This window comes from Erpetoichthys calabaricus, chromosome 9 (assembly GCF_900747795.2).
Source record: "Erpetoichthys calabaricus chromosome 9, fErpCal1.3, whole genome shotgun sequence".
In the NCBI taxonomy this organism is placed as follows: Eukaryota; Metazoa; Chordata; class Cladistia; order Polypteriformes; family Polypteridae; genus Erpetoichthys; species Erpetoichthys calabaricus.
The window spans coordinates 14,574,260-14,599,745 of NC_041402.2; the positions used below are offsets into that span (position 1 = coordinate 14,574,260).

A 25,486-nucleotide genomic window follows, 5' to 3' on the forward strand; every position below is an offset into this window, starting at 1 on the left:
AGAAGAGAGAGAAAAAGAAACAGAGAAGAAGAAAAGAAGAGTAGTGCATTGTTTGTGCTTTTAGGATAGTGTTATACTTGTGGGGAACGGGGAAGGCGGTGCCCACAAGGGAAAAGGAAATAAAGTCCTGTGCGCTTTGGAGTTGTGCCTCTGCGTCTGTCTGTGCCGGGTTGGGGTGGCTGTGCCCACCTTAGAGGTCCACACAGGCAATTGACACTTTTTTGAACTTTAAGGCAAACTAGCTTCATATAATATACAGCTCTGTCATAATTGTGCGTTATTTTAATGTCCGTTCAACTCCCCGTCTCTGTACAGCTTGATTCACTGTCACTAATACCTGCCAGGTCAGTACGCAACCTTGGGGTGGTGACTGGTGGGCACATTTCTAGTGTTTCTATCTCATGGTGGTTCATGTTATATGACATCTGCAAGATCAGACCGTATCTGACAGAGCATGCAGCACAGCTTTGGGTCTTGTCGCGTCTGGACTACTGCACCTCGCTTCGGGTGGGAGTACCTGCACGTCCTATCAAGCCACCGCAGATGGTCCAGAATGCAGCAGCATGTCTTGTATTTAACCAGCCGAGACAGGCTCATGTCACTCCTCTCTTTGGGTCGCTACATTGGCTCACTGTAGTAGAAGGCATTAAGTTCAAATTGATGATGCTTGCCTACAGAGTAGTCAATGAGTCAGCACCTGAGTACGAGGGGGTACCCAAAAATAACTGAATTAGAAAAATAAAAAAATTGTTTTAAGAATTTTTACTTACTGTAACTTTAGTCTCCTTCAAAGTACTCTCTATGTAAATGAATGCACTTCTCGCAGTGGTTTTCCCAACAGTGGAAACATTTTTGGAATTGCTGAAGAGGAATGTTGCCCAAGGCCTGCAGCGATTTTTCTTTGATGGTACAAAATCGCTTTTCTTTGAGTTCTTTTTTCATATGCGGGAACAAGAAAAAGTCATATGGAGCAAAGATCAGGCGAGTAGGGAAGGTGGCAAGAACTCCAAGACACACAAGTCAATTCAGAAATCTCTTAAATAGTCCGACGATGATCTTCGTAAATTGCATTGCAAACTTTTTCGAGATTTTCGTCATTCCTAATTGTGGAAGGTCGGCCAGATCTTGGTTGGTCTTCAAGTGACATTTCTCCTCGTTTGAAACACAAAAACCACTCGTAGACCTGTGTTTTACTTAAAGCTTCCTCTTTAAAAGCAGTTTCAACCTCCACTACAGTTTCAGCAGCTGTTTTCCCTAAGAACAAATAAAATTTAACGCAGACTCGCTGTTCTTTATGATCACCCATCACAAAAATTGCAAAACACAAGAAAAACCAACAGGGAATGTCGTACAAACAGCAACGCCACTTGGCAGACTAACACAGAATACTGTAAGTATGCTACACCTAGTGGCGAAATTTGCAACTAAGTGGAGATTGTGCGCCAGGTACAGATTCCGGCTATTTTTGGGTACCCCCTCATATATGGAGACACTGGTGAGGTGCTATGTTCTTTCTCGCCCACTCAGCTCTACCAGGGAGCAACGTCTGGTGATGCCACCTCTGTGTGGTATCAAGTCTCAATCCAGACTCTTTTAATGTGTAGTTCCTAGTTGATGGAGCAAGCTGCACACCTCCAACCATACTGCAGACTCCCACAATTTATTTAATGTACTGAAAACCCCATCTATTCTTTCATATTGTGGGTTGATTCTTGTTACATTAAGTTTAATTCCATTATCGATTGTTTATCTATGATTGTAAATTTATTAGTTACTAGCTGCCCCCCGTGGCTCTGCCCACATAGTGGTGAAACAGGTCAGTGAGAAGGGCCCTGCCCGTATCCCCACTCCTGACGTCACACTTCCCCCTTCCCTCGGCCCACAGCCTCTGTCTCAGATTAGCGTGAATATATCACTCCTACAAGTGAACTATGATTCTTAGTGCGATAAGAGAAGTCGCAAAATGAACTGGAATGTTCAAGCAAATTCTAGAAAAACAAATCTGATCTAAATTCGTTAAGGAGTTCTCTCGTTCGCTAGCTAAGCGGATGTAAGGAACGCTCCTCGGCAGACACGTGAGTGAGGAGGGCCCTGCTCCCCTCCCCTCGGGCCCACTGCCTTTCTCGGATTTGTTGCGAATAAATCGATACCACAAGCGAACTATAATATATAGCGCAATGAGAGAAGTCGCAAAATAAACCGGAATGTTCAAGCAAATTCTAGAAAAACTAACCTGATCTAAATCCGTTAAGGAAGTTCTCTCATTCGCTAGCTAAGTGGATGTAAGGAACACCCAGAGGCTTGCATGTGAGTGAGGAGGGCTCCGCCCCCTCCCCTCGGCCCTCTGCGTCTCTCAGATTCGTGCAAATAAATCGGTACCACAAGTGAACTATGATACTTAGTGTGACGAGAGAGGTCACAAAAGCAACCGGAATGTTCAAGAAAATTCTAGAAAAAAACTGGATCTAAATCCGTTAAGGAGTTCTCTCGTTCGCTAGCTAAGCAGTTGTAAGAAACACCCCGAGGCTGGCGTGTGAGAGAGGAGGGCCCTGCTCCCCTCCCCTTGACCCACCGCCTCTCTCGGATTTTCGCGAATAAATCGGTACCACAAGCGAACTATAATACTTAGCACAATGAGAGAAGTCGAAAAATCAACCGGAATGTTCAAGAAAATTATAGAAAAAAACAAACCTGATGTAAATCCGTTAAGGAGTTCTCTCGTGAAAAGCAGACAGACAGACAGACAGACGTTGCATTTTATAAATATATAGAGATTACATCTTTTCACTTGTGGCTATCAACTTTTGTTACCCGTTGTATTAGACTTTCTGAACAAACAGGCCCAGGCCTAATGTTACTCGATTACGTTTACCTTTTGATAAAAGTGTCTGGCAAGCAAATAAATTTAAATGGTACAGAAATTTTGGATAAACTAATTAAAATGGTCTTGACATCTGGTGTGGGGTGAGATCTTTTCTGGTGTTCACCTGAACTAGGATTTGTCTCCTGAGTGACCCCAATGAGTATCTGTCGACCAGAACGGTAATGTACCCAGCACTGGCTCTACTCACCTTGACGGCACAGACAGGTGTAATCCTCTCCTGCTCCCTGAAGTTGGCAGATGCCCCCTTGCTGACAGGGGGAGCTGTGGCAGGGATTGCTGATTTGACAGAATGGCTCCACAAATCCAGGAGGGCAGCTGCATGCAAAAGCTCCCTGACCGTTGATGTAGCATGTGCCGCCATTGAGACACTCCTTCCCCATAACGGTACACGTGATTTCTGTCAAAATGAAAAAGTAAGAAAACATTCAGTGATGACATTAGTTATAACGTTTCACATCTTCATCATTTCTTGCAGAGCAATGACCACATACAACTGGACTGAAGCGCCACTCTTAAAATTACAGTTAAAAAAACGGAGTTTAAGCCAATGTCCATCCATCCATTATCCAACCCACTATATCCTAACTACAGGGTCACGGGGGTCTGCGGGAGCCAATCCCAGCCAACACAGGGCATAAGGCAGGAAACAAACCCCGGGCAGGGCGCCAGCCCACCGAAAGGGCACACATACCAAGCACACACTAGGGACAATTTAGAATTACCAATGAACTTAACCTTCATGTCTTTGGACTGTGGGAGGAAACCGGAGCACCCAGGGGAAACCCACACAGACACGGGGAGAACATGTAAACTCCACGCAGGGAGGACCCGGGAAGCAAACCCAGGCCTCCTTACTGCGAGGCAGCAGCTCTACCCACCGCGCCACCTTAAGCCAATGTCACATAACACAAATTCTAGTCATAGAGTATATCGGACTTTCAGTTACAGGTCTCATCACCAGACTGAAAATCTCTGGCCATGTCACCTTTAGCAGGCTAACCTTCCAGCACGGTCGTGCTCACCCCTTGTACCCGACTCCTAATAATGTGCTGCCTTAACAAAGCTGGCAGTGTACAAAGAGTTAACAGGTACAGCCACAATCTCAGTCCTTTATTTATGTTTTAATTTTCCATTCTGTCGTGGTACATAAAACACAAGACATCAGACAGACGAGCTTCTTTTCTGTTTATGAGGTCCAAAACACCTGCATTCCTTATTTCGTGTTGCTGCATTATTTTGGATTGAACTTCCAGATGAACATTCATTGGTTCTCATGAACACAGAGCCCACCCCTATACGACTAAAGAAATACTGAAACCTGTTTGATTTTGTCGGGGAGAGTGATGGACTTGTAAGAGTGAGTCGCTGGGGCTGTCACAGTACGGCCTTGACGGGAGTTTGCTCAGCTCGCTAAGATTAGGTAAACGAAGGCTACGACTGAAAAAGCTGTGCACAGGCCCGGCCTTAGGCATAGGCAAAGTAGGCGACCGCCTAGGGCCCTGGCATCCGGGGGGCCCCGGATCGACGGTGGCCAGGCCCCCGGCCCGCCCCTCCCCTCGCAATGCATTCCAAAAGTTTCAAATATCCCAAAAAATAAAAAAGGACAAAAAAACTAAAAAAAAGACCCCCCCTTTCGCCTAGGGCCCCATAATACCTAAGACCGGGCCTGCTGTGCAATGTCACGGGGCTGCTCATGACACTCACAGTGTAGACCTGCACTACATTAACACTCACAAGTTTGCAAACACACATTTTATTTTGCCATTTTGGCCTTCAGTCCGCACTGAAATGGTGTTTCAAACCACCGAAAATGTACCGAAGTGTAGCAGTATGGAGAGGAGGAAATGAAGAGATTCGAAAAAACCCAGCGGATGATTGTCACGTGATCAGGCAGTGACTCTGTGTTTGTTCTGATCATGACTGGCCGATTCTTTCAGTCACGTGGGATGCAGGCATTGTAGTTCACATTTGAATTTACTTTTTCTTGAGCCTTCCTGCAGCTCTCAAATTGAATTACAAAATATTTCTGGGGGTTGCTGACACAGGGGCTGGCACGGTGGCACAGTGGTAGCGCTGCTGCCTCGCAGTTAGGAGACCTGGGTTCGCTTCCCGGGTCCTCCCTGCGTGGAGTTTGCATGTTCTCCCCGTGTCTGCGTGGGTTTCCTCCGGGCACTCCCGTTTCCTTCCACAATCCAAAGACATGCAGGTTAGGTGCATTGCCGATCCTAATTTGTCCCTAGCATGTGGTTGTTTGTGTGTGTGTGCCCTGCAGTGGCCTGGCGATAAATGTCCATCCAACCATTTTTCAACCTGCTCAATCCTAATACAGGGTCACGGGGGTCTGCTGGAGCCAATCCCAGCCAACACGGGGTGCAAGGCAGGAACCAATCCTGGGCAGGACACACACACACACCAAGCACACACTAGGGCCAATTTAGAATCACCAATCCACCTATCCTGCATGTCTTTGGACTGTGGGAGGAAACCCACGCAGACACGGGAGAACATACAAACTCCATGCAGGGAGGACCCGGGAAGTGAACCCAGGTCTCCTTACTGCGAAGCAGCAGTGCTACCCACTGCGCCACCGTGCCACCCATAGATAGATGTGAAAGGTGCTATATAATAGATAAGACAGATATACAAACAGACAGATGTGAAAGATGCTATATAAAAGGCAGACTGACAGTCTGACAGATAGATAGATACTGGCCATCAGACTAAATGCTGTGTTACATTGCAGGTCATCACAAATACACCATTGATACTGTGAAGCACAGTGGTGGCAGCATGAGGTTTGTGAGGATGTTTCTCTGCAGCAGAGACCCCTTAGAGCATTTTGAGGGTGAAGGATAAAACAAAAGCAGCAAAATACAAGGAAATCTTGGAGGAAAACCTGGTGTGATCTGCAAGAAACATGCACCTAATGAGGACATTTGTTCTCCAGCAAGACAACAATCCCACCCATAGGAATGAAAAAAATCAAAATAGAGATCTCCTTAATATATTTATGGTTGCTCCTAGACAACGAGATCAGAAAAGAATAAAATGTTTCTCTTCGCTATTCTCACAAGTGTCTCCTTTTGAGTTTCAGCAGAGGTCTCAGCAAAGTCACACAATGGGCTCAGATATTCCAGGCAGTGTCTTGACATTTCTTTTTGCAGTTTGACAGCATTTGCATTGTGTGCTCAGTAATACAAGAGTAATAAAAGATAAAATATAATCTCTCTGCTACTATAAGTGCTTTCAAATTCCAGCTGAAGACTCGCGACTCCAGTTTAGCACACCCTGACTAGAGCTGCTGATTAACTGTACAGACTGCATCTCTGTTGTTAGTCATTAGCACTAAAACATAAGTAACATGATAGTTAGAATTTGTTACTAACCCTCACCTATTCTGTTTCTCTTCTTGGTACTCAAATGTGGCACTTGGTGCCCACTGCCCACCTGCCAATTTGTTTTGCCTGCACTGTAATTATTGGATAGGAGGGTTCCGTCATCAGATTGGCTGGCCCAGAGCTGACTTAGCTGTGGAATGGCCAATAGGGGGAGGCAGCTTGATGGCCGAGGCCTCCAGAGCTCTGAACAAATCCAAATAGTATTATGTGATATCATCTACTGTCGAACGGGCGGCACGGTGGCGCAGTGGTAGCGCTGCTGCCTCGCAGTTAGGAGATCCGGTTTCGCTTCCCAGGTCCTCCCTGCGTGGAGTTTGCATGTTCTCCCCGTGTCTGCGTGAGTTTCCTCCTGGCGCTCCGGTTTCCTCCCACAGTCCAAAGACATGCAGGTTAGGTGGATTGGTGATTCTAAATTGGCCCTAGTGTGTGCTTGGTGTGTGGGTGTGTTTGTGTGTGTTCTGCGGTGGATTGGCACCCTGCCCGGGATTGGTTCCCTGCCTTGTGCCCCGTGTTGGCTGGGATTGGCTCCAGCAGACCCCCGTGACCCTGTGTTCGGATTCAGCGGGTTGGAAAATGAATGGATGGATCTACTGTCGAATTCTGCTCTGTACTTATAATATTTTTATTGTAGTATTGTATTGTATTGAGGATTACTTGTGTTCTGTTCTGTGTATTGTATTATAATTTACCCCTTTATTTGACACCCACTGTAAGCCCAACCTAACTGGAAAGGGGTCTCTCTCTGAATTGCTTTTCCCAAGGTTTCTTTCATTTTTTTTTTTTTCCATTGGGACCCTGAGCAAGGCTCTTAACCCGCAATTGCTTCATCCTGGGCAGGACGTTAATCTTCATCCAGCCCTGCAAGCGGGTCCTCCAACTTGCAGGGAAAACTTGGCAGTTGGTGTCAGGATTGGAACTCCAGTTACTGTAAAAAAAAAACTCACAATGTTCCAGTGTGGTGCTGAGGTGTCATCTGTTGGCGCGGCTGCACTTGGATCCCAATCCGGGAGGCTCGTTGTGTGGTGGGTGCGGCAACACGCTGTAATCAGTGCACGCTCCCAACCTCCTCCTCCGCGTCCTCCTCCAAGGGTTTTGTTTTTTTGCTTGTGTTTTTTCTTGTCTTCTTAGAGAGTTAAGGCTGGGGTGGCTGTCAAAAGGCAGGGCCTGTTAAAGCCCATTGTAGCACTCCTTGTGTGACTTTGGGCTATATATGATGAAATGTCTGGACAGTTATTTGTAGTAATAAAATACTTGACTACAATTACAAAACTTTTGTCCATGATACTGAATAATACTAATTGTTTCTCTAATTTATATTGCTGAGCTCCAATTAGATCATACACATTCTAGAAGAAAAGGCAGATAGTTTGGCATAGTGGTTAAGACTTTGGACTTGAAACCCTGAGGTTGTGGATTCAAATCCCACTACTGACACCAAGCGACCATGAGAGAGTCACTTCATCTGCCTGTGCTCCAGTAGGAAAAACGAAAGAAATGTAACCGATCATAGCTCAAATGTTGCAAGTCACCGCAGATAAAGGCATCGATCCAATAAACAAATATGAAGTCTTGAAAAGACTAAAACATCAACGGATATACCTCAACTGAATTAATACGATATGAAAATACATGGATGGCTATGAGAAACCACTGAAATCTTCATGCTCTGATAGAATCGTATGGGCTTGCCAGCCATCCATCCATTTTCTAACCTAATTATCTAGTGCAAGGCCATGGAGAGCCAGTATTGTACCTGGCAGCACTCGATGGAAGGCAGGAACCAATCCAGGAGATGGCATCAGTCCATCAGAGGGCACAGTCACAACTACACCCACACGGGAAAACCAGAGAACACTCACACACACATGGGGAGAATGTGCAAGCTACACAAACAGAGTGACCGGGCTGGGATTTGATAGATAGATAGATAGATAGATAGATAGATAGATAGATAGATAGATAGATAGATAGATAGATAGATAGATAGATAGATAGATAGATAGATAGATAGATAGATAGATAGATAGATATGAAAGGCACTATATAATAGATAGATAGATAGATAGATAGATAGATAGATAGATAGATAGATAGATAGATAGATAGATAGATAGATAGATAGATAGATAGATAGATAGATAGATAGATAGATAGATAGATAGATAGATAGATAAGAAAGTGTATCTCTCAAACTATATGACGATTTTCAATCTAAATTCTCAGATTTACCTCAGTTAAATCTCATGTCTCCTTCTTGTCTACAGCTATTTCTCTTGATGAATTTGATAACACTTCTTGATAACACCTATGACAAAGTGAATTCTTCAAACGAAGCATAAATGAGAATTGCATTAACCTTTGAGCAGTAAAATGTTCCTGTGGGTGAAGATAAAGCCAAAGCTTCTTGGGAATGGCTTCAATCAACCATGTGAAAGTCCTAAAGCAGTCAAGAGTCCAGGTCTCAATCCATCTGAGAATTTGTGGCTGGACTTGGCAAAGGCTGCACACTCTTGATCTCCATGACAGCCTTGGAAAGAAGAATGAGGAAAACATCAGAGTGGAGACGTGCAAAGCTGATAGAGAGACCCGAGCACACAGACTCAAGGCTGCCATGGCTTTCATCACTGGAAGGAGGTAAATATTTATGTGAGCAATCATGTAGTGTTTTATATTTGCAGTGATCTGCTTTCACTTGGATATTAAAGTGTCATTTTTTCTGTTGATCAGTCTCAAAAAAGCCAAATTCAATCCAGTGGGATTCAATGTTGTATAACAATAATATGTGAAAACGTCCAAGGAGGTGAAGACTTGGAACAGTTTGTAAGCTCTCACCTCACTTTTTCTCTATGTACTTCGCTTCTCCCTCATCCAAGAAAAGTGGAAGTTCAACTGGCCTGGGATGAGTGAGTGTTGCTGCGTGAATTCGGGTGCCTAGCAAATGGACTGGATTTCTGTCCAGGGTTGACTCCTGCATTGCACTCTATGCCACTGGGGCTGGCACTGCCCTCATAACCCTGAGCTGTACAAACAAATTCTGAAAATGATGGGCTGCTCCTCCGACTGAAGTTAATAATGGCAAGAAAAACAAATGTTTGTGCTTTTCACAGAATAACACATGTAAATCAATCCAGAAGACTCTGCTGTTTAAATAGAACAGCCACTACAAAGTTAATGATTTACATGGCCCTCCACTGCCAATCAATGCCACTTCCTTCTTACTTTTGCCCTGAGATTAAACAATGAGATTCTGAGCTTTCTTTTCCATACACTCTGGCAAATTATGGAGGCAAAAAGGTTGGAGTTCAACACAATGAAAATATAGAAGGCAGGTGAACCACTTTAAACCAGAATACGCAAGACAGGGGGCTTCATTATAGTAACTGTTACTGACTCCCATCCTGCTATTAGGTAACTGCAAAGTGGGGTGCTGGCACATCACTGCTCCTGAGTCCAGGATTGAAGTCCTAATCCTAGTCTGTGCCATATGTGTGTGAGGCTGTTCTGAATTTAGTTCACATGGGTGAATTTGTGAGGGTGTGCATCTAAATGAAAAAAGACACACACACATATACATAGATGATATTATTTATCTTGACTTTCAGAAAGCATTTGATAGGGTGCCACATGAGAGGGTGGGCATCAAACTAAAACAAGTGGGAGTTCAGGGTGATGTTTTTAGATGGGTGCAGAATTGGCTCAGACTGCAGAAGCAGAGGGTGACGGTGCGAGGAACCTCATCAGAACTGGCCGATGTTAAGAGAGGTGACCAGCAGGGGTCAGTGCTAAGGCCACTGCTATTTTTAATATATATAAATGGTTTAGATAGGAATATAAGTAACAAGCTGGTTAAGATTGCAGATGATACCAAGATAGGTGGATTAGCAGATAAGTTGGAATCCGCTATATCATTACAGAAGGACTTGGATAGCATACAGGCTTGGGCAGATTTGTGGCAGATGAAATTTAATGTCAGTAAATGTAAAATATTACACATAGGAAGTAAAAATGTTAGGTTTGAATACACAATGGGCTGTCGTAAAATCGAGAATCCACCTTATGAGAAGAATTTAGGACTCATAGTGGACTCTAAGCTATCAACTGTCAGACAGTGTTCAGAAGCCTTTAAGAAGGCAAACAGAATGTCAGGTTATATAGCGCCTTGATGTGCTGAGTACAAGTCACAGGAGGTTCTGCTCAAGTCTTTATAACACACTGGTGAGGCCTCATCTGGAGTCCTGTGTGCAGTTTTGGTCTCCAGGCTACAAAAAGGACATAACAGCACTAGAAAAGGACGAGAGAAGAGCGACTAGGCTGAATCCAGGGCTACAGGGGATGAGTTATGAGGAAAGATTAAAAGAGCTGAGCCTTTACAGTTTAATCAAAAGAAGATTAAGAGGAGACCTGACTGAAGTGTTTAAAATTCTGAAGGGAATTAGTCCAGTGGATCGAGACTTTAAAATGAGTTCATCAAGAACACGGGGACACAGTTAGAAACTTAAGGGGAAATTTCGCACAAACATTAGGAAGTGTTTCTTCACACAGAGAGAACCACAGACACTTGGAATAAGCGACCAAGTAGTGTGGTGGACAAGAGGACTTTAGGGACCCCTCAAAACTTGACTTGATATTTTTTTAGAAGAATTATTTGGATAGGACTGGCGAATTTTGTTGGGCTGAATGGCCTGTTCTCATCTAGAGCGTTCTAATGTTCTAAGTTGAGCCTTTTCAGTTTAAGCAAGTGGAGACTAAGAGGGGACACAATTGAAATGTTTAAAATTATGAAGGGAATTAGTATGGTGGAGCCTAGCTGTAACTTAAAAATATATTCTGCAAACAGAATATGGGAGCATAATTTGTTAAAGGCAAATTTCACGTTAGAAAGATTTACTTTGCAGAAAGAAAGACAGACACATGGAATAAATGACCAAGCAGTGTGGTGGACAGTAGGATTTGAGAGGGCTTCCAATTCTCAACTTGATTTTATTTTGGACAATCGAGGTGAATAGGATGGGTGAGCTTTTTGGGCTGAATGGCCTGTTCTCATCACAACTATTCTAACGATGACTTTTAGTATTACTCCATTGTTCACTCCTGTACCTACCTGAAGTACTCTTGTACAGGACATAGCTGGATTCAAGGGGAGACACTTCTGGGGTCGTTAGGTGAACAGCAGCCAGCGGTGATAAACCTGTAATGACAAAGGAAAAGAAATATTTCATCATAATGGTAGAGAACAAAGATTAACAAAGAGTTGTGTTTACATACAGAGGTCAGGTCTGGTTGGGGAGCATGCACTGCTACAGCGCCTTGCTACACCCACCACATGACAAACCAGCCTGGGATCCCGGTTCGTAACCCCCCAGGCAGACATGTGGTCCAGTTCCACCCTCCGGAAATGATCCGCTATCTGCTGCAGCCAGTTGTTATGTGAGTGTCCCCTTGACCTGGTCCAGCTGCTCAGGTCCTCAACAATGGGCCAGATCACGCTCAGGGAATTGCGCCACATGGCCATGGTGCCGTAACTGACGCTCCCTTCAGGACTCTGTGAGCAACACAAAGTCAAACCAGTGGCACCCAAGGATTCTCTGAAGAGACACCACAGGAGTCCAGTCTTTGTCGCAGGTCACTGGATAGCGTCCATGTCTCACAACCATATAGCAAGACAGGAATCACCAGGACTCTAAAGACTTAGACCTTCATCCTTGTGTAGAGATATCGGGAGCGCAACACACCCCTTTCCAGTGACCTCATGACCCCCATGCTCTCCCAATCCGTCTACTGACTTCAATGGAAGAGTCACCAGAGACATGAATGTCACTGCTAAGGTAAGTAAACCTCTCAACGAGGTTGACACTCTCTCCACAAACAGATACACTGATGATGGGAGAGCATGGGGGGTCATGAGGTCACTGGAAAGGGGTGTGTGGCGCTCCCGATATCTATGCAAAAGGACGAAGCTCCAAGTCTTTAGAGTCCTGGTGCATCTTGTTTTGCTGTATGGTTGTGAGACATGGACGCTATCCATTGACCTAAGATGAAGACTGGACTCCTCTAGTGTCTCTTAAGAGAATCCTTGGGTACCGCTGGTTTCACTTTGTGTTGTTCACGGGGTCCAGAATGGGGCACATTACCTGCATTGTGAGATCAGTTACAGCACTACAACCATGTGGCGCCATTACCTGAGGGTGATCCGACTCTCAGGACCCGAGTGGCTGGACCAGGCCAAGGGGATGCCCATGAAACACCTGGCTTTGGTAGATAGAGGGTCATTTCTGGAGGATGGTACTGGACCCCATGTCTTTCTGGGGGGTTGTCGACCGGGATCCAAAGCTGTTTCATCATGTGGTGGGTGTGGCGATGCAGTGTACCAGTGCACGCTCCCTGACCTGACCTACTATGGAGCACCCAAGGATTCTCTGAAGAGACACCACAGGAGTCCAGTCTTTGTCGCAGGTCACTGGATAGCGTCCATGTCTCACAATCATATAGCAAGACAGGAATCACCAGGACTCTAAAGACTTAGACTTTCGTCCTTGTGTAGAGATATCGGGAGCACCACACACCCCTTTCCAACGACTTCATGACCTCCCATGCTCCCCCAATCCGTTTACTGACTTCATAGGACGAGTCACCAGAGACATGAATGTGTGAATAAGTGAACCTCTCGACAAGGTCAGCACTCTCTCCGCAGGCCGTGCCCAAGAGGTCATTAAAGGCCCGGTTCTTTGGTTTTTATCAGGACCCTCACAAGCCCAGACACTCAGACCCCTCACTCAGTCTCTCGAGCGCCCCGATCAGAGCCTTCATGGACTCGGCGAAGATCACAGCACACCGTAGACAGTATGTACGTTCTGTTAAAAGTGCACAGCCTCCGTCAAACAAACTTGTTCAAACGAATCATGTAGTTCATTCAAACAGATTATTTTTATTTTATCTTATTTCAGTGGCTATTTATTTTTCCCGGTATTTATTTTTTCTTGGAATGCAGTTTAGTGAAATGAAACCAGATGAGTATAGCCAGCCAGCAGTTTCAGACTGTTCTATGCTGTTGAGTGCCATTACACTGGTCTACAAAAAATATTTTTTGTTTGCTACTGGGAACTTCTCTGTGATGCTGTAAAGCTGGTTCATGCCTTTGTCTCATCCAGACTGGACTATTGTAATGCACTCCTCATCGGGATACCCAACAAGAGCTTTCAAAAGCTCCAACAAATTCAAAATAGTGCTGCAAGAATCCTGATGAGGGTGCGGAAATATGAACATATCTCACCAATCCTTCGGTCACTTCATTGGCTCCTTATCCATCTCCGTATCGAATACAAACTCTGTTTATTTACTCACCAGTATATCTATGGAAATGCTCCACAATATCTTAAAGAACTCCTTATATTACAATCCACTAAAAGAAACCTCCATTTTACAAATACCTACCGCCTGTGACCAAACTTCATACAATGGGAGGTCGAGCCTTTGCAGCCGCTGCTCCACGGCTCTGGAATGTTCTACCAGAGAGCCTGAGAACACAGCAGATTGTGGGCTGTTTTAAAAACATCTAAAGACTTTTCTATTTAGGAAAGCTTATTAACAAGAATGCTATAATTATTGTTGTTTTAGCTCTGTTTTTATCTTGCCTTGCCTTTGTTTAATCTTTTTATGTTGTACTTTGAGATTTACTGCTAATGTAAAGTGCCCCTATAAATAAAATGCATTATTATTATTATTATATCTTCAGAGCATCTCTTTATTAATTTTTTTACACTGATTTCATATATGAAATCGGAATAAAGCTAGCACGTCAGGTTTTTGAGATACACATCATTGACGTTTTGACACTTTTGAATATCAATATAGGGTGGCGCAGTGGGTAGCGCTGCTGCCTCGCAGTTGGGAGACCTGGGGACCCAGGTTCGCTTCCCAGATCCTCCCTGCGTGGAGTTTGCATGTTCTCCCCGTGTCTGCGTGGGTTTCCTCCGGTTTCCTCCCACAGTCCAAAGACATGCAGGTTAGGTGGATTGGCGATTCTAAAATTGGCCCTAGTGTGTGCTTGGTGTGTGGGTGCGCCCTGTGGTGGGTTGGCACCCTGCCTGGGATTTGTTCCTGCCTTGTGCCCTGTGTTGGCTGGGATTGGCTCCAGCAGACCCCCCGTGACCCTGTGTTCGGATTCAGTGGGTTGGAAAATGGATGGATGGATGGAATATCAATATAATATATCAACACTATATCTGGAGTTTGGATTCTGTCCCACCAAAATTGTTTTGATGTGTTTATTCTCAAACCAGAAGACGATACCAGAGACACGTTAAAGCATATTTATGTCAATTTACCTCAATATAAAAGTGAGGTCAGCGTGCCCAAAAATGTCAGAGGCACTCGCTTTTGCGCTTGTACTGCACATCCGTCTCTCTTTGCAAGAACCATTGGTTGTCCCCCATCATGCTCGGAGTGAATTTTTCCCAATATCAGTTTTCTGTCACCGTTATATCTTGATGAAATCTTTTCCCACGCTCATCTCTGACATCGCTTAGATTTGGTGGAAAAAAAGTTGAGATGAGAATGTAAAAAATGCGTCTTCAGTGACATTCTGGCTCCCGTATGCTTTCAGCATATTCTCCATACTACTAGGGTGTTGTACCGTGTTAGCCATTATGAATGTAGAAAAAAGCCAAGCATAATGACACCTTTTATTGGCTAACTAAAAAGATTACAATATGCAAGCTTTCGAGGCAACTCAGGCCCCTTCTTCAGGCAAGATGGAATACAGAGACTGGAGTTCCCTGTGTTTATATACACACTCTAGGACAAGAAACAACTTTGGTAAATCTTTAAATGAGAAATTTTAAATGTAAAAAATTAATAGATTCATTCAGGCTAGGGTTAATTTAACAAGAGAGAGAAGAACAATGTATGGTCAAGATCTCTGGATAAGATAACTGTCCAACAAAGTCTTTTGAAGTTTGTAAGGGGTTTTTCAAAAACAATGTGGGTCTGTAGACAGGTTGTCTGTCATTCTGAGAGATGTAAACAATCCTCATATCTGGCCATAAAACTCTTGTCTTTATTCAAGCCATGTTGATTACATCTCGCCTGAAGAAGGGGCCTGAGTTGCCTTGAAAGCTTGCATATTGTAATCTTTTTAGTTAGCCAATAAAAGGTGTCATTTTGCTTGGCTTTTCTCTACATTCATAATGGCTAACACGGTACAACACCCTAGTACTTCAAGCCATGTTGTAATGTATTAAATTTTAGCATGAGTTTAACTTCCCATTCTTTTCTCTCTTGCTGTGTTTTGAAGTTGCCCATAAGCACTGTGACTTTAAAGTCCCTCTCACAGTGTCTATGGCTGTTGAAGTGGGCCGCTACAGGAACATCTGTGTTGCCATGTTTAATGTGGACCCTGTGTAAATTCATTCTCTGGCGGAGTGTTTGTGTTTGCAGAAAATTAGGTAGACTACATTAGATGATCTGCAGGAAAATGATCCCTATAGATAGATAGATAGATAGATAGATAGATAGATAGATAGATAGAGAGATAGATAGATAGATAGATAGATAGATAGATAGATAGATAGATAGATAGATAGATACTTTATTAATCCCAAGGGGAAATTCACATTTCCTTTATGTGATGTTCAAGTCGGCAGTGTGGTATAACTATACGGTCTGTATCATAGATGTGGGCACATGTTTTGCATCTTTTCTGTAGGAATGGAGATGTTCCATTTTCTGTTGGTTCACTTAGGGAGCTTCGGACAATTAGTTGCTGAAGGTTTGTTGGTTGTCTGTATGCCAGGAGGGGAGGTTCAGGAAATACATTTTTCAGTGTTTGGTCATTGTTTAGTATTGGCTGAAGTTCTTTTATAATTTTTCGAAGTGTTTCAAGATATGGGTTGTAGGTGACTTAAATGCTGAAAAGCATCGCCTTTACTGTCCAGTCACCCTAGTTGTCCAAGACCTGGAACATCATAACTAAAAAATGAGACGTGGTGGACGAAAACGGTTTTCAGATTTGGTGTCAGCAAGTGAAATTTGTTAAAGTACAGGTGAAAGAATCCCAGTAGCAAAATGCTTGTTGACCAGTGTTATCGACTAGATTTTCAAACTTACCTTTTCTTCTATTATCATTTCCACCACTGACTATGGAATATCACATTCTTGGAGTAAATGCCATAAATCCATTCTTGCAACTTCTCCCGCATTTGAAATTCGTTTCAGGACTTCTTAAAATAACTGTTTCAACCGCGGTTCTCTTCTAACAAGTTCCTCTTCTGGTTCACTAATGTTAACACCCACCTTACGGTTCACTGAACTGTATGCTGGGAAAAGCGGACAAGGGCTCCGTAATAAGAAGTGGACTGCATGGTGGAAAAAAATAATAATAATCTTGTTGATTAAACGTATACGGAATGGGGCTCTGTACTACTGAAATAAGAGTCAGGGAAAAATAAAAATAAAAATAATCCTTTCGAAAGAGTTACGCAATTCAAATTATTAACTTTTTTTTTTTTTTTTTTGCTTAAAACACCTACAGGGCTCCGTAGAAACACGTTTGATATCTACAAACATCAGAAAGCCATCATTCACACAGAGATCCACACAACACAAGTAATGTGTTACAAATTATGGTGGAGTGGTGACTCTGAGGCTAGGGATCTGCTCTGGCAATCAGAAGGTTGTCGGTTCGAATCCCGTAAATGCCAATAGAGACTCTGCTCTGTTGGGCCCTTGAGCAAGGCCCTTAACCTGCAATTGCTGAGTGCTTTGAGCAGTGAGAAAAACGCTATATACATGCAAAGAATTATTATTAAACAGTGAGGGGGATGGAAGAATAATTATGGGGACCTGCAGAACTCAACTTGATGTGAATTTTGGGGCAAAATAAGTGAATACTCTGTAAAAAATAAATTTTACAAATTGTGTATTTTCACAGTCAAAAACCTTGTCTGCAATAGAAATAAAATCCTGCAGTACTTCTTGCTGTACTTTTCTATTATCATGACACACGTTTCAAAATCAGACAATCTACCCTTACCCAAATCCTAAATTTTACCTCACAAACCGGGAAGCAAAAGTAACCTGGGTCTCTAATCTTAATAAAATAACCCTCTGGAACATAACCCTAATATTAAAATTAGTCTCCAAAATTCTAAGGCTGCAGGGCACATGGAGCCTTAATTTGCGTCATCATAATAGAAAAGTACCCTTCTTGCTTTGTACCCCAATAAGTTCAAGTCATCGCCAATATACTAACAACCCAATTGTGCTTCACTTACTCAGAATATGGAACCAATGTAGGAAGCATTTTAAGATAAAGACGCTTTTATCTGTGGCAACCTCGGCACAAGCACCACCTTTTTCCACCCTCTTTAACATACATAGTTTTTAATGTCTGGAAAACATTTGGGATTAAATCACTTAGAGATCTGTACATAGACAATGTCTTTGCATCCTACAAACAATTACATTCCAAATTTAACTTTCCAGCAACACATTTCTGTCTCTACCTTCAAATTAGAAACTTTGTTAAACAGAACCTGCCCGATTTCCCTCACCTCCCACCTCCCTCTATGCCAGGAAAAATATTGATCAGTCTCGAGGACTCAGACAGCATTTCTGAAATATATAAAAACATTTTACAGTCCCTCCCTTTCAAAGATCCAAGAGTAGAGTGGGAAAAGGATCTCTCACTCAACATCTCAGAAAAGGACTGGAAAGTAGCAATGCAGAGAATTCACTTGAGCTGCATATGCACAAAGTATAGAATTATTCAACTTAAAATGATATATCGAGCACATCTGTCTTGTTTAAAATTGTCCAAAATGTTTCCAGGGCAAGATCCAACCTGTGAACGCTGCAATCGAGCTCCAGCCTCACTGGGTCACATGTTTTGGGCCTGTGCCAAATTAACATCATTCTGGACCCAAATCTTTAAATGCCTTTCAGACAGCCTGGGGGTCACAATCCCTTCTAACCCGCTAACAGCTGTGTTTGGTGGGCTCACTGAGGGGCTTAAAGTGGAAAAGGACAAACAAACTGTGATTGCCTTTACTTCACTATTCAACTGGAAGAATCCTATCTCTCCTCTTCTAAGTCGGTGGGTAACTGATGTTATAAACTATTTGAAACTGGAAAAAAATCAAATTCTCACTTAGAGGATCTGTGCAGAACTTTTTCAAAACCTGGCAGGATCTCATCAATAACATTTTAGAATTAGCATTTCAGCTGAGGAAGCGGATTCTCTTCCCCTTTTTATTCTATTTATTCACTTACTTATCTTTTCTACTATTAAAGTTTCACAATGTTGGCCCAGATTGACTTGATTTGAACCTAGTTTTGTAAAATTTGACTTGCTTGTATGGAATGTTGTTTGAATTTAACTCAATAAAATGTTAAAAAAAAAATCAAATTGTCACTTAGAGGATCAGTTCATAACTTTTTCAAGACTTGGCAGGATCTAATCAATGACATTTTAGAATTAGCATTTAATTTGAGGAAGAGGATTCTCTCCCCTCTTTATTACTCTACTAGGGGGCTCTGCCCCCTGCTCACTTCGCTCGCCCACCCCCGAGTTTGGTTTACTGGATATACAATTTAAACAGATTATTTTCATGGGAATTGTTACATATGCATTATTTTCACTTTCACTTTAAAACGTTTGTAAAAACAATACTGTACTTGTCCTTTATTTCTGGCCCCGGGTGTGATTAAATCATTTTCTCGCAATACGTATAACGCTGCTCGCTGAACGCAAGCTAAGGAGAAGCGGTTGGATCATCTGCTGGCTTGTTGCTGCTGCTGCTGGCGAGCTGCATGTTCTGCTTGTTGCGCCGCGCGTCGCTCATTTCAAAGCCTGTACAGCAGCTGTCCTTTTGCCACTTTGCGTCTCTGCCACTCGCGTTTAGGTTTGGCTGAACGCATGGTAAGGAGAAGCGGTCAGGTCATCTGCTGGCTTGCTATAGCTGCTGCTGGCGAGCTGTTCTGCTTGTCGTTGTTTTAAGAGCTGGGAGCACCTGAAGTGTGTCTACCAAAAGCATTCCAACAACTGCTAGGTTAGATGTCCGTGAACTTGTTTTAAATGTTGTCTCACTGCCTTGTCTCGCGGGACGTTAAAGTGTCTTCCGAGAAGATCACGTCTCATCTCCCTAGCTTCCCTTCCAAGATTTTTTTTTATAATAGAGAGATTTATTTTTATTCATTAATTTATTTACTTATTTTTACTACTACAGTAATCCATCCTCGATCGCGGGGGTTGCGTTCCAGAACCCCCCGCGAAAGGTGGAAATCCATGAAGTAGAAACCGTATGTCATGCTTGGGTCACAGATTTGCACAGAAACACAGGAGGTTGTAGAGAGACAGGAACGTTATTCAAACACTGCAAACAAACATTTGTCTCTTTTTCAAAAGTTTAAACTGTGCTCCATGACAAGACAGAGATGACAGTTCCGTCTCACAATTAAAAGAATGCAAACATATCTTCCTCTTCAAAGGAGTGCGCGTCAGGAGCAGAGAATGTCAGAGAGAGAGAGAGAGAGAGAGAGAAAAGCAAACAATCAAAAATCAATAGGGCTGTTTGGGCTTTTAAGTATGCGAAGCACCGCCAGACAAAGCAGCTGTAAGGAAGAGAGCAATGTGAAGGTAGTCTTTCAGCATTTTTTAGAGGAGCGTCCGTATCCTCTAGGCCAGTGTGCGAACAGCCCCTTGGCTCACACCCCCTCGGTCAGGAGCAGAGAATGTCAGAGAGAGTGAGAGAGAGAAAGAAAAGCAAACAATCAAAAATCAATACGTGCCGTTAGAGCTTTTAAGTATGTGAAGCACCATGCGGGAAGCATGTCGCTTGACAAAGCAGCTGCAAGGAAGCCCAGCATGGAAGGGAGCAATGTGAAGATAATCTTTCAGAATTATTAGACGAGCTTCCGTATCGCATAGGGGTGCGAACAGCCCCCCTGCTCACACCCCCTCCGTCAGGAGCAGAGAATGTCAGAGCAAGAGAGAGAGAGAGAAAAGCACACAATCAAAAATCAATAGGTGCTGTTTGATCTTTTAAGTATGTGAAGCACCGTGCGGGAAGCATATCGCTTGACAAAGCAGCCACAAGTAAGCCCAGCAAGGACGGGAGCAATGTGATGGTAGTCTTTTTGAGGAGCGGCCGTATCCTCTAGGGGTGCAAACAGCCCCCCTGCTCACAATATATTTGAGGAGTTTTATTTAATATGTAATACGTGCTCTGACTGGGTAGCTTCTCAGCCATCTGCCAATAGCGTCCCTTGTATGAAATCAACTGGGCAAACCAACTGAGGATGCATGTACCAGAAATTAAAAGACCCATTGTCCACTGAAACCCACGAACCAGCGAAAAATCCGCGATATATATTTAAATATGCTGACATATAAAATCCGCGATAGAGTGAAGCCGCGAAAGTCGAAGCCAGATATAGCGAGGGATTACTGTATTAAAGTTTTACTCTGCTGGCCTAGCTCTCTTTCTCATGGATGGGGGTTGTTTCGAACCTAGTTGTGTTAACTTTGACTTGCTTGTATGGAATGTTATTTGATTTTAAAAAAATCAATTAAATCTAAAAAAAAAAAAAAAAACTGTAAAACAATAAAACACTTAAAATAATCTTTTTTAAATACAAAAATGCATCTAAACATACAGTACAGTCAGTCAGTCATTGTCCAACCCTCTACAGCTTAACACATCTTCACGAGGGTCTGCTGGAGCCAATCCCAGCCAACACAGGGCACAAGGCAGGAACAAATCCCAGGCAGGGCACCAGCCCACCTCAGGACACACACCAAGCACACACTTGGGACAATTTAGGATTGGCAATGCATCTAACCTGCATGTCTTTGCACTGTGGGAGGAAACCCATGCAAACATGGGGAGAACATGCAAACTCCACACAGGGAGGACCTGGGAAGTGAACCTGGGTCTCCTTACTGCGAGGCAGCAGCGCTACCACTGCGCCACCGTGCCGCCCCTTTCCGGAATAGCACCCAATAAAAAAGTTGGGACCACCTTGATTGTCTCCCAAAGTTTCAAACACAGAGGAACTATATAAGAAAGAGCAGGGCAGACTCTGGAGAGGTGGTCCATATCAATGACAGGATGGACTGGTCTTTGAACACAGAGGAGCTGTCAAGGAAAAGACAGAAAACTGTGCCCCTCTAATGTGGGAAGTGACATCCTTCATATCTATATTCTATAATCATGTGATGGCCAGTGTGTGGTGTGCTGGTCACATCACTTCAAGAGAGGACCACCAAATCATCAAGTTCATTTAAAGGGCAGGCTCAGTTATTGGTGGCACTCTGGACCCCCCTGGAGGCCGCGAAGGAGAGAATGAAAAAAAAACTGAGTGCCATTATAAACAACGCTGCTCATCCACTCTCTGACACACCAACACCGAGGACTTTCAGCCAATGAATTATTCAGCAGAAGTGGGTCAAGAAACACAACGGGGGCTCCTTTATACCAACAGCAATACGTTTATATAGCACCTCACTGCGACTGAGACATCCAAGTCAAACGTTTTCTTTATTTAACAAATTTTTGTTACTTTTTAGCCATTCTAGTGTGTGTTCAGTCCAAAGTGTGTATATACTGCATATATTTATCTATCTATATATTTATTTAAAGATCTTCTGTAAAAATTCAAATAAAGTTCTATCTATCATATAGTGCTTTTCATATTTATCTATCACATAGTGCCTTTATTATCTATCTATCATTTAGTGCCTTATGTATCTAGTGTCACAGATGTGCGATTGGGAGACTGCAAAGGGCACGAATAATGGTAGTTCCATGCCAGACCAAGGGGGTGGTGAGGTGCACTTACTTTCTCTCTCAATCCTCTGCAGACCATCCACGGGAAATCCCGCACGATTCCAACCGTCCGTTTTCCGGTGTATATGACAATGTCACTTCCGGTGCCGGTGTCAATGATGATGTCACTTCCAGTCCAGACGACATCACTTGCGGTTCCGGTTCCGATGAGGTCATTTCCTGTCTCGGCCTTTAAAGCCACCATCTTTACAGTCTTAAATCTGTTCTGTTTTGGACTTTGAAAGGTGAACAGCTCACAACAAATTACCCAGTTGCAACCTGGCATACTATACGGGTGGCTGCCCAAAACCTTTTTGATGTCTCTGGTTCGTACTTATGACACTATCTATTTATCTATCTATGATATAGTGCCTTTCATATCTACAGTATCTATCTATTTGTTATATAGTGCCTTTCACATCTATCTATCTAATACATAGTGCCTATCATATCTATCTATATATTATATAGTGCCTTTCACCATCTATCTATCTATTATATAGTGCCTTTCATATCTCTCTCTCTATCTATTGTGATGAACGGCCAGGTTCCATGCCCGGCCGGGACGCCCCTGCTGTGTATGTTCCGGGGGAGCAGCCATGGACAGCTCAATATCTCCTCTTGGGCACTTGGTGGCAGCCTCCCTGGCCGACGCTGATTCCCCAACCTCCCGCAGGGCTCCATGGGAGATGGAGTCCTCCACAGCTTGGTTGGGGCCCGGGGTGGCCGCTAGGGGGGGCTGTCTCCTTCCAACAGCCCGGCTGGACGATTCTACAGCCCCACCTGGAAGGGCAATTAGGACCAGGTGGTCAAGCACCTGGAACACTTCCGGGTGGGTTATAAAAAGGGACAGCCACCATCACTCGAGGGCCAGAGTCGGGAGGAGGAGGACTAAGCCTGAGGAGGAATGGTGGTGATAGAAGGATTGTGGTGGTATTTGTGAGTGTTTTGGGACTGTGTTGGGCCTGTGGGACACGGGGAAGGCGTGCCCCACGGCTGAAGAAAAATAAAAGATTGTTCTATTTAAGTACGTGCCTCTGCGTCAGTCTGTGCAGGGTCGGGCACTATATAGCGCCTTTCACACTATTTATTTATTATATACAGTAATCCCTCCTCCATCGCGGGGGTTGCGTTCCAGAGCCACCCGCGAAATAAGAAAATCCGCGAAGTAGAAACCATATGTTTATATGGTTATTTTTATATTGTCATGCTTGGGTCACAGATTTGCGCAGAAACACAGGAGGTTGTAGAGAGACAAGAACGTTATTCAAACACTGCAAACAAACATTTGTCTCTTTTTCAAAAGTTTTAACTGTGCTCCATGACAAGACAGAGATGACAGTTCCGTCTCACAATTAAAAGAATGCAAACATATCTTCCTCTTCAAAGGAGTGCGCGTCAGGAGCACAGGCTGTCAGAAACAGAGAGGAAAGCAAACAAATCAATAGGGCTGTTTGGCTTTTAAGTATGCGAAGCACCGCGGCACAAAGCTGTTGAAGGCGGCAGCTCACACCCCCTCCGTCAGGAGCAGACAAAGAGAGAGAGAGAGAGAGAGAGAGAGAGAGAGAGACAGAGTTTGTTTTTCAGTCAAAAATCAATACGTGCCCTTCGAGCTTTTAAGTATGCGAAGCACCGTGCAGCATGTCGTTTCAGGAAGCAGCTGCACAAAAGATAGCAACGTGAAGATAATCTTTCAGCATTTTTAGACGAGCGTCCGTATCGTCTAGGTGTGCGAACAGCCCCCCTGCTCAATCCCCCTACGTCAGGATCAGAGAAACTCAGCGCAAGAGAGGGAGAAAAGTAAGCAATCTAGCTTCTCAGCCATCTGCCAATTGCGTCCCTTGTATGAAATCAACTGGGCAAACCAACTGAGGAAGCATGTACCAGAAATTAAAAGACCCATTGTTCTCAGAAATCCGCGAACCAGCAAAAAATCCGTGATATATATTTAAATATGCTTACATATAAAATCCGTGATAGAGTGAAGCCGCGAAAGGCGAAGCGCGATATAGCGAGGGATCACTGTAGTGCCTTTCATATCTATCATATAGTGCCTTTCACATCTATCTATTATAGAGTGCCTTTCACCATCTATCTATTTATTACATAGTGCCCTTCACATCTATCTATTTATCTATCTATTATATAGTGTCTTTCACATCTATCTATTATATTGTGCCTTTCATATCTATCTATTTATTATATAGTGCCTTTCACATCTAGCTATCTATTATATAGTACCTTTCATATCTATCTATCTATCTATTATATAGTACCTTTCACCATCTATCTATTATAGAGTGCCTTTCACATCTATGTATCTATTTATTACATAATGTCTTTCACATCTATCTATCTATTACAGAGTGTCTTTCATATCTATCTATTTATTATATAGTGCCTTTCATATCTATCTATCTATTATATAGTACCTTTCACCATTTATCTATCTATCTATTATATAGTGCCTTTCATATCTATCAATCAATCTATTTATTTATTATATAGTGCCTTTCATATCTATCTATCATATAGTGCCTTTCACCATCTATCTATTATAGAGTGCCTTTCACATCTATGTATCTATTTATTACATAGTGCCTTTCATATCTATTTATCTATCTATTATATAGTGTCTTTCACATCTATCTACCTATTATAGAGTGCATTTCATATCTATCTAAACTATCACATATTACACCAAGCTGAGACATAAACCTAAATTTTGTCCTTTTTGTAAAATGAACACTCGTATAAAGCCAAAATCTGATGAAAGTGTTAATAGCCGGCCTTTTAACTGAGAACCCCGAGTCTCCCCTCTGTACAGCATATTAAATAACAGATTAGCATGACAGGTCAATTTTTTTTTTTTTAAAGATGTGAGAGCCAAGCTAAACTGACTCTTGCCTGATCCCAAATACATAATCCTGCATTCTTTTTCCGCAAAACATGTGTACAAAAGATTTTCTTAACGCAGTGGAGGGCGACGGTAAAAGAAAGCGTGCAGACCATCCTCTGGGAGCTTTATCAATGCGATCTGAAGTGCCTGGTCAAAGAAGGCTATGAATGTGACCTCTATTTTCCATCAGTGGGCTGTATTCAAGTATTTAGTTGCTGAGCAACAAGCTAGTAATCTAACGTTAGATTAAGCTGCATCTCAAGTTATTAACCGCTAAAAAGCTAGAATGGCATTTAACGTGCTGCTAATTATAACGGTAATGTGCTGTTTTGTTTCAGCAGGAAAGACAAAAAAAATGAGAATATATTCTTGGTAATGTGCAGATCAGACTTGACTCATCTTTACATACAAATATGTCGAGAGCAGCGAGTAAGAAAACTTTCAGGGAAACGTGTGAAGATGTCTTCAAAAGCGGCTGCAG

General features: G+C 43.1%; 1 protein-coding gene across 1 annotated transcript in view; it reads right to left on the bottom strand.

Annotated features, from left to right (window-relative positions):
• LOC114657374 (protein crumbs homolog 2-like) overlaps positions 1–25,486 on the bottom strand; it is a 309,325-nt gene that overhangs the window by 262,385 nt on the left and 21,454 nt on the right. The window contains exons 2-3 of the mRNA XM_051931950.1: positions 11,384–11,470; positions 3,072–3,281 (exon numbers count right to left, since the gene is read on the bottom strand). Coding sequence (XP_051787910.1) covers positions 3,072–3,281; positions 11,384–11,470 — 297 coding nt within the window. The remainder of the gene's footprint in view (positions 1–3,071; positions 3,282–11,383; positions 11,471–25,486) is intronic.